At 51.6% G+C, this 9,541-nt stretch overlaps 1 protein-coding gene and 1 non-coding gene across 5 annotated transcripts in view; one reads left to right on the top strand and one right to left on the bottom strand.

Annotated features, from left to right (window-relative positions):
* The first annotated feature begins 1,102 nt into the window (after positions 1-1,102).
* Positions 1,103-1,205, top strand: LOC112208290 (small nucleolar RNA U13). Its single transcript, XR_002942702.1, has one exon. It is a non-coding gene; the product is annotated as a small nucleolar RNA U13 (small nucleolar RNA).
* A 4,324-nt stretch (positions 1,206-5,529) lies between these two features.
* ASPRV1 (aspartic peptidase retroviral like 1) overlaps positions 5,530-9,541 on the bottom strand; it is a 136,227-nt gene continuing 132,215 nt past the window's right edge. For all 4 annotated transcript variants that reach the window (XM_063789755.1, XM_054678484.2, XM_063789754.1 and 1 more), the window contains one exon: positions 5,530-8,941. In XM_063789755.1, the coding sequence (XP_063645825.1) occupies positions 6,100-7,131 (1,032 nt within the window). In that variant the 5' untranslated portion in view covers positions 7,132-8,941 and the 3' untranslated portion in view covers positions 5,530-6,099. The remainder of the gene's footprint in view (positions 8,942-9,541) is intronic.

The raw sequence follows: 9,541 nt of genomic DNA, 5'->3' as shown, positions 1-9,541 counted from the left end.
CTCCTGGAGTTTCCTCAAAGTCCATATGAGAGGATCCATGCTGGCCCCCGTCTTCTCCTCCTGTCTCTGTTAGCCAACACCAGCAGGCTGGTCCTTGCCTCCCTGTTTTCTTCCCTTTCCTCCCTCCACCCCAAATAATCCCGGGAAACATCCATTCATTCATCTTTAAAGACTCAACTTAAAGATCTCTAGGGAGCTGTCCCTGACTGCACAATGTCCCACCCAGCACAGGAGTGGGGAGGAGGTCACAGCACAGGGTCACTCTAAGCCCTGCCTGCCTCCCTCTCCCAGACTGTCCTAGAGGACAGGGCTCCCTTCATGTCCTTCCTAGTGCAGGGAGAGGCTCTGCTAGGAACTCCTAGAGACAGGAAGAGCACCACATGTGCCTTGGAGAAGTCACCACAGTCCAGCTCAGAGTTACACAGTTCTCCAGGCTTGGGGGTTACTGACCCACAATATCAAGCAGTCAAAACTTGAGAGCCAATTGATTAGCCCACAGTGAAAAGCATAACAGCTTTTCTTGCTACCCAGCCAAGAGGCTTCCTTACCCGAGGTTACTTGGCAACGGTGGACTCAGTACAGGAGCAGTGACTGATGGGCCTGGAACGTGAGGTGGCGTCATGTCTGACAGCTGCCCCAGTATCTCCTCAGTGTAGAGGACCAGGTGGGCAGACCAGGTCACCTCCCTGGAGCGTGGAGGCTGGCCCTTCCCTCGCATGGCCACAAGGGCAGGACTCATGGCCTTCAGTCTATGACTCCAGCTGCCCTCTTGATGGACACATCGTGTCCTCAGATAAGGACACACCTTGACACTGGTCCTCGAGGCACTCCCTACACACCTGGGAGACCTCCGCTCTCCCGCCAGCAGCTGCGCTCGGCTTCCTCATTTGTCTTTCTCATTTGCTGCCAAGGGCCACCCACACCTGGCACTGGGTGGGAGATCTGAATGAGTGGGTGCTCCTAAGCTTCTCTTCCATAGGTGCATGGGTTAGCAATTCGGAAACAACTTTCTGGGTATTTTAGAACTGGGCAAATAAGTAACCTGGAGCCAGGTTTCTCATTATTAGAGAAAGAAGTCACAAATCTCAAGGGGAAGGTTACGATCCTTTTGTAGCTTGTAAGCGTGATGATTGGATGTCTGCGAGAGCATGTGTGATGTGCCACCTCGCACCTTGTTACAACATCGGCACAGTAGCTGTGTGACATGAGAAATAATAAATAAAGGGGAAGGTTAGACTAAGTCCTAGAGTGTGGGGTTGGAATTGGAAGTATCAGCAGGAACTCATATTTTAATATATAGAGAGAGGGAGAGAGAGAAATATAGAGAAGTGGACTCTATGGTTTTCTTCTTAGCTCTGACCACTGAGAGGTCCTAGGAGTGATGGCATGCCAGTAGCAAGAAGCACACACACCTGACACCCAGATCCTTGTTTCTGAATATCAGACCCCACTCAAAGGAACCAGAGCTCCTGGAGAAATGGCTGATCCCAGGGCTGGTACAGGGAAGGGACAAGATGAGCCTGGAACATCTTGTGCCAGCAAATAAGGAAGGGCTCTTATGATGATGGGGACACGTCCCAAGGAGACAGGAGCCAGTTTGAAGCTGCCCCCATGGCCAAATCTAAAACAATTTGAGCATCAAAATAAATAATGATTGTAAATGAGTATAACTCATAGAAAAATAAGAATCTCTAAGTCCACATGGTATAAATCAACCAATAAATGAGTAGAGAAAGCTCTTCTGTAGAGTTGAGGGCCAGCTAATAGGTATAGAAGGATAGAATTAGTCCTGTAAGCCCAGCTACTTTGGAGGCTGAGTCAGGAGGATCACTTGAGCCCAGGAGTTTGAGACCAGCTAGGGCAAAAAAGCAAGACCCTGTGAAGAAGAAAGAAGAAAGAAGAAGGAGAAGGAGAAGAGGAAGAAGAAGAAGAAGAAAGCAGAGGAGGAGGGGAGGAGGAGAAGGAGGAGGAGGAGGAGAAGGAGGAGGAGATTAGAAAATCACCATCATTTGGTAATTTGGTAATTTGGTAATATCACAGTGACAATTCAGACAAAGATCACCAATGGGTGCTGAGGCTAGTGGTGACAGTCTTATGAGAAACAAGATATTTATATGGCTTCAGAGTGTCTCCCCACAAGACACTTACTCATGACGGGGGTAAAATAGTTATTTATGGAGTAAAAACCTGGCAAACAGCATTTTGACCAAGTGATGAAACAAGTCGGCAACATATGCCTCCTGATACGATGTACTGAGGATGCACCATCACTTCTGGGTATTCCTGCCCGAAACACACAGCCCGAATCTCACCACAACTGAACATCAGATTCAGCCAAACTGAGGAACATTCTACAGAATAACTGGCCAGGCCTCCTCAAAACTATCAGGGTCATGAAAACAAAGACAGAGGAATTACTCAGATTAAAGGAGATGAAAGAGACACGGCAACTAAATGCAATATGTAGCTGAATTCAGTCCTGGACTAGAAAATAATCTGGGGGCCAACAATGTTCTTGTTGGGATAATTGGAAACATTGGAGTAAGGTCTGAAGATCAGATGATAGTGGTATTACATCAGTGAACTTCCTGATTTTGATAACTGCATCATGGTTATAGAAGAGAATGCCCTTGTTGTTGTTGTTGTTTTCCCCTAGGAAATATACACTGAAGTATTTAGAGATAAAAGTGCATCATATTTGCAATTTTCAAAGGTTCCTATATATATAGATAGGAGAAAAGGAATGAGAATGAGAGAGATGATGAAGTTAATTGGAAAAATGTTAATATTTGGGGAAACTGGGTGAAACGTGGAAATTCTTTGTACTTCTCTTGCAACTTTCCTGTTAGTCTCAAATTAAGACTTAAAGATTTTCTGGATAAAAGCATAAAGAATTATCTAGTATGGTCTGGGGAACTGGCATGCATTCAGTTTGTGGTGGTCATTATTAGAGAAGAAGGCAGCTTGTAGGGGCCCCTTAACTAGAGGTATTAGAATGTTCTAGGCCAGGGCTTTTCAAACTCTTATGTCCCCTAGAATCACTTGGGGATCTTGCTCACTGCAGATTCTGGCGCTGGTCTGGGTGGGGATGGACAGTCTGTATTCCCAACAGGCTCTCAGGTGATGCTGATGCCGCCTTCCTGCTGGTTCATGGATCACCCTTTGGGCAGTACAGGGGTAGATGCCACTGGAATTTAGACCATGGGTTCCCAAGCCTGCTGCACTTTGGGACCACTGGAGGAACTGATGTTCATGGGTCTTCTCTGGTGATTATCATGTGCTCCAAAGGCTAAACCTTCACATTGATCCTGCATCCTCCTTTCCATCATCGCAAAAGCAGACCTTAGGTATAAGGACTGCCATGGTGTCCAAGCAGAGCCTTTGCTGCTGCTTTACTCCATCCTATACCCAGAAGCCAGATGAATCTTCCTACTCTCCCATGGTTCAAACACCCACTGTGGGAGGCAGGTGTGAACTCCTCACCCAGACAGCAAGCCCTCTGTGGTGTGGCCACAACCCACTTTTTCTGGCTTCTCTCCCGGGCTTCTCTGTTGTTTGATACCTGACTTCCCAGAGAGCAGCTGCTCACAGTCCTGCAGCTGGGTTCCACGTTGACGCATCTGCAGCTGTGATCACTCTCACCCGCATGCAGTAGCCATCTCAGCCTCACTCGGGTCTGCCAGTAAGAAGCACCACATGGTCCCTTCCTCCATGGGGGCCGTGCTTCAGATGTCACAGACCCCACCCCTCACTGTGCCCTCTCGGGGGGCCCACATTTCTCTAGGAGAGAAAACTGGCTGAGAGCTGGAGACCTGGGGGCTCAGACAGGCTCTCCTCACTCAGAGCAGGGGAAGAAGGTGTCGGCTGCTGGGACACAGCATCCCATTTGCAATTACCCAGGACAGGGCTCCGCTCCGTGTGGTGTGTGGGAAAGGGCGGGGAGGCTGGGGTATTGCTCTGGAATTCTGGCCTGGCCACCAATTCCTTAGTCCCCTCCCCAGCTCCCCACCCACCCACTTACAGACTCTTTACCCTCCCTCCTTCTACCCAGCACGTGGCTGGGATCCAAAGGACCTGGAGGAAAATAGGTCACAGGGAGGTGCCACCTGGATTGTTCCCTCGGGAGAGGGCTCGGCCCATGAGAGAGCAGCATGCGTTAGGCCACAGAGAGTGGGGCTGAAAATCAAATTTGAGAAGGGGGATGCAGGATCTGGGAGTCATCCAGAGACCACCCTTATCTCCAGTTCCCCCATCGCCTTCTCCAGTTCTCTCACCCCCTTCTCCAGTTCTCCCACCCACTTCTCTAGGCATCACTTTTCTGGAAATAGATTTCCTCCTGATCCCACACCTGTCCTTCCTCCACATGCCCTGGAGCTGATGGAGCTAATTTCGGTTAAGATGCTTGGCTGCCCAGGGAAGGGGCCTCGGTAAACCCCGAGGATTAGGGGCTGAGCCATGCCTCAGTTCCCAGGAGAATCACAGCTGGAATCGGAGGGAAGAAGGGGCCAGGGAGGGGCAGCTGATCCTGGCTCAGATCAGCTTCAAAAAGTCCAGGGGCTTCACTCCTGCCTTCTGTCTCTCTCTCAGGAGCTGTCCAGGTGGGAACTTCAAGAGGCTCATTCCACCCTGGAGGATGGAAAATGGTCCTTCATGCCTCCATCAAGAGGTCTGGGATCCCCGCATGTTCGAGTCTCTGACCTTGTGCCAATCTTCCTGGGCCCAAAGTTTGGAGGGTGCAGGCCACCCTCCCCTGAGAACAGGCTCGCCCGATGTGCTTGGTGGGGAGGCCTGAGATTTGGAACAAACTGGCTCCTCTGTGGAGACTTTTGTCCACTCAGCTCCTCCCTATGAGTTTCAGATTCCCAGCCCTGCTGCATTCCAGAAAAAGAAACAGAAATTTGGAAGCAAATACAAGATGGACCCCTAAAAGAGTTGCACACCCCATTCCCAGATCTGGGAATGTCCTCCCCTCCAACAGGTCATCTAGTTTCAGGCTCTGTTCCAAGTCCCTCCAAGAAGAAGCTGACCTCCCACCACCGGGACCCTGCCTTGCCACAGCCTCCCCCGTCCTCCAGCATGCCCTTGGGCTGCCCCACACAGGTCAACACTTGTCTCCTGGCCCTGCTTTCTGCCTCCGAGTTCTCGCTCCTGGACAGCTGTAAGAACCTATTTGCCCAGCAGACACTTTCCTGTTTGTTTATCATAACCATAATTTCCCAATCCCCAATCAAGACATCTCACATAAAACTTTAGGGTCACTTTTGGGTATAGAGGCAATTTGTATGCTAAAATACTACAGATTGAAATAAGTAGAGGAATTATGACGATTCAAAATAATGAGAGCAATTCTGGAGGGAATAAGTCAAAATATTTTATGCTGAGACTGTCTTAGAAAATCCAAGACCTGTCATCCCTGTGTATATGTTCTTATACCTCCAGCTAGGCACTCAGTAGACATGTGAATCTTCCTTGTCTTTGATGTTGACTCCCTCTCACATTCCTCTCATCCTCAATCAACACATTACATGGTTTTTCCATGAATCAATCTTTATTGGTGTTTGCAGCAATTGAATTATTGGCACAAGGCACAATAGGCTTCAAAGCAAATGACAGAAAGAAAATACGATTGTACAGGTGGAAAGGCTCTTCAGGGAGGTGTCCCAGAGCAACTGTGACCCTCACAAAGACCCTGCAGCTAGGACCCAGCCCAACTGAGACAGGCTTTGAGGACCTGAGAGTGACCAAGCCATACCTCAGGGAATCTGAAGGGGTCCCACAGTTCTTTCAAAGACAAGCATTTCTAGCTTCCTTGGGAGCTCTTCCAGCCTTTGAGTCTTTGTCATCAATAGCAGCTTGATGACCATGGGGACCCTGTCCCTCTAAGCCAGCCTGCTCTCCCTCACCTGTGCCTGTTCAGTGGAAGCCTCCCCTACCAGGGGCAGATTAAGGCCCCTGCAGAGGGAGGCAAAGGGGAGAGAAGAGCAAGAGTTGATAAGCAGACTGGCCAAGCCCAGTGACCCCCATGAGGATATGCACCCCCCCCCCCACAGCGGTGGGTCTTCCCACCAATATTTAGGAGGTTAAAGAAAAGGTGGCTTCTCAGTGGGATAGCTCCTGCCGCCCTTCTTCTGAGGAGGGGTCCTCCTCTATGAGCTCCAGGTCAAACTCATCTTCCAGGGACCCTCCCACAGGCAGAAGGCGAAACTTCTTCCCTTTCAGGGTGCATGTGCGGTGCTCAAAGTCCAGGATAGCATTGTGGTCCTGGAGCACATCAGTGCCAATGATGGCTTCCTCGGCACTCGCATTGGCCACTAGGAACTGTGCCTTCAGCTTCAGCTTGCCTAGGGACACCGCTGTATCCCAGACACCCAGGATCTTCATTTCAGCACCATTGGCCACCTTTACCACATTCTCAAAGGGCTGCAGGGTGTCCAGATCGCCATCAGTGACCTCCTCCCACAAGTTTGGGTGGACCACAGAGACCTGGGCCCCAGAGTCCACCAGGAACCTCACGGGCACTTTGCCAATCTTCCCCTTGAGATAGTAGCCCTTACCCATGCTGTTGGCAAAGACGATCTCTTTGGGCAGGTGGCTGGGGGCAGCCCCAGGGACCCCAAAGGCCTTCAGGAGGGCCTCTTTCACAGTCCCATAGTCTCCCTGGTCCTGGGGACTGAGCCTATTGTAGACATCCAGGGCCTCTCCTCTGAGGGACTCTTTCAGGAACCTTAGCTTGGTGATATTGTCCCAATGGTTGAGGTCATTGATGACTTCAAAGCGGTGCAGCCAGACGTTTGGGACGACATTGGCCCCATCAAAAGGTTCCGGGACGAAGGCATGCTGCCGGCGGCCTTCCTCACTCCTGGCTCCGCTCCCGGCCATCCTGCTGCTCTCCTCTGGAACCTCAGCAGCAACCCACGCCAAGAAGAGAAACCCACAGAGCAGTGTCGGCGCAATCACGCTGGAAAACGGGGCCTCTCGAAGCAGAGCGGGGATGACTTGCCCGGCCTTGGGCAAGCAGGAGGGAGCAGGCGCGGTCGGCTGGCTGACTGCTGGGGCAGAGGCAGGCAGTGCTGTGGCCTTTTCGCTCTGCAGAGCCTTTTTGATGCCTAGGCTGGCCCCTGGGCTCCCCATTCTCCTTTGTTCTGGAAGCTCCGCCCCTCCTCACCCCGCCCTCCTGCCAGCATCCGGCCGGACTAGCAGGATGGGTGCCTCACCCTCTGCATCCATCCTTGGACCAACACCAGCCAGCCCACATCCCAAGAAAGGCAAGCCTCTGTTGAAGGGGGACTACCCTGTACCCTCCCTGGCCTGTGTTCCAGAATAACAGATGAGGACACGGAGGATGTGATGACATTCAGGTATTTGTCATCAGCCAGTGAAGGAAGGGGAGGCAGGGACCAGACGCCCATCAGCTCAGAGACCGGGGAAGCCGCCATTGGCCTCCCCAACAAGTGACTACTTTGAGTGGTCAAAGGAAAAGAGTTTACATGTACTGAGCTCCTACCACGTGCCAGGCACTGGGAAGTGTCTCACACACATTCTAAAGCAGGTATGGGATCCTATGGGATTTCCTGGAGAGGGAGGCAGAGGAGGGTTCCAGAATAAAGAATGCACAGAAATGGTCTTTTTTAAGTGAGTGAGGACACACACCCACACACACACACACACACGTGCACAATCATCTTACATGGACTCAATTGCTGCAGTAATTTTCCTTCATTGATCACCCCTGATTCAGAGGCAGAGGGGTGGCCAAGCAACTCTGGGTAGGCCCCATACTGCACTCCATGAGCATTGTCTCCACCCTATCCACCCCTCTCCCTTTCCAGGAACTGTTCCAAGGGCCCCTTCCCCAGGCACTGCAGCACTTCCTCTCCCACTCCCCAAGCTGGTCATTTGTGGAAAGATCACGGGGAAATTTCACTCCCTTTTCATTCTGAGAGGGAAAATGTCCACTATGTTGGTGATGCCAGTGGTGAGGACCCGGAGGGCTCTGGCTCTGTGCCCCTCGCTGCAGGGGTAAAGGGTGGCACGGGAGGACATCCAGTCGTCTACAGAGGACATATGTGAGTCCAAGGGCTGGAGGCCTGACTTGGGGCTGTGCAGGGGCTGTTGAAGGGATCCACTTTTATGTCCCCATTCAAAGGTCACTCCATGGAGCCTTCTGCCTATCCCTAGAAAGGGCACCCACTCCTCGTTGAGCGTGTTTTACGGTGTGATCTGGTGGTTTGCTCACAAGTCTGCCTCTTGCTATGAACCAGAGTCTGGGGCTCACAAACCTGGCATTTGTGATTGTCTCCAGCCCCCAGAACAACTTCCTCTGGGACCCAGGGGCTCTTTGCTGGGCTCCAGGCCTAGCTGTGTGCTGTCACCAAACAGGAGTGATTAAGGATGGGAGAGGAGGAAGACTCGATGGCACACCTGTGGCTCTGGGGCTGTTTTTCCTGGCCAAGAGCCTGTCCCTCTCCAGCTCCCTATGCCATGCATCACCCAGTGCCTGGCGGAATCCCAGCAGTACCCTGCCTTTGGACAGTCCTGCCTCTGGATGGCCCAGGTCCCCAACCACAATGCAAGACTGTGCTGTCCCCAGCCCCTTCCACCTGATTCAGTGAGCCAGCAGAGAGGCAGTTGGGTCAACACCTCTCATCACAGCTGCCTGGCTAAGGTGGGGCCATTGTGGCATTCCAGGAGCCCAGAGGAGGGGAAATGGAGTCACCGAGAAGGTGTTGAGAGCAGGTGTTTCTTTGAGAAGACTGTATAATGAAAAACCTGCATCCAGAGAAATGGCCCAGCCACACGCAAGACCAGGAAGCCCTTTCTGCAGATGGACTTTTGCAGATAGCTTCCCAGCTGCTGGGATGAGTGTTGTTCTGTGGCTCAAAGAACTGATCCAGTGGTTTCCTGATTCCCTGGTATTCATTACCTCTGCACATCTGGTCCCCTGGAAGTGGAAATGAGTGAGGAGGTTAGCATGCGACCAAGGGAGGAGCGAGGCAGGTGGCTTGTCAGCTGACAAGCTGGGACTGCCAAATGCCCTGAACCGGCTTTTCAAACCATAGTGGTAGATGTTGAATTCCGATCTCCCTACTGCCCTTAGACTAGAAATCGGTGGTCCCTTGGGACCTCATTTGAGTGGGTTTGGTGTTCACTTTGGCAAAGCATTTTACACACATCACCTCCGTGAGGAGTATAACAACCTGGGAAGAAGACCAGCTCCGCTCCAGGACCCTGGAGCACAGGAGCTTCAATGGCCTCAGGTCCCAGGCTTTCCAGCGGCCAGAGAAGGGGATTTTGCAAGGACAGGGAGGTGAAGCGCTGGGCTGAGAGAGGTATAGCATAGGCGCCGGGGGCAGGGGTCTGGTGGGCAGTGGGCAAAGAGCTGCTTGTTAAATATTCAGGAATTTGGTGAGTCAATTGTTAAACCAATTGGTACTTGAAATCAGATTTGGTGGAAGTATTTACATCACCAAAATTGGCAAATGCTAAATCAAGACTTTTTCCCCCTCTGGAATGCCAGTTCCATCACACCCCTGCATGGAAG

This window comes from Pan troglodytes, chromosome 12, assembly GCF_028858775.2.
Source record: "Pan troglodytes isolate AG18354 chromosome 12, NHGRI_mPanTro3-v2.0_pri, whole genome shotgun sequence".
NCBI lineage: Eukaryota > Metazoa > Chordata > Mammalia > Primates > Hominidae > Pan > Pan troglodytes.
This window is presented reverse-complemented; position numbering and strand designations above follow the sequence as displayed.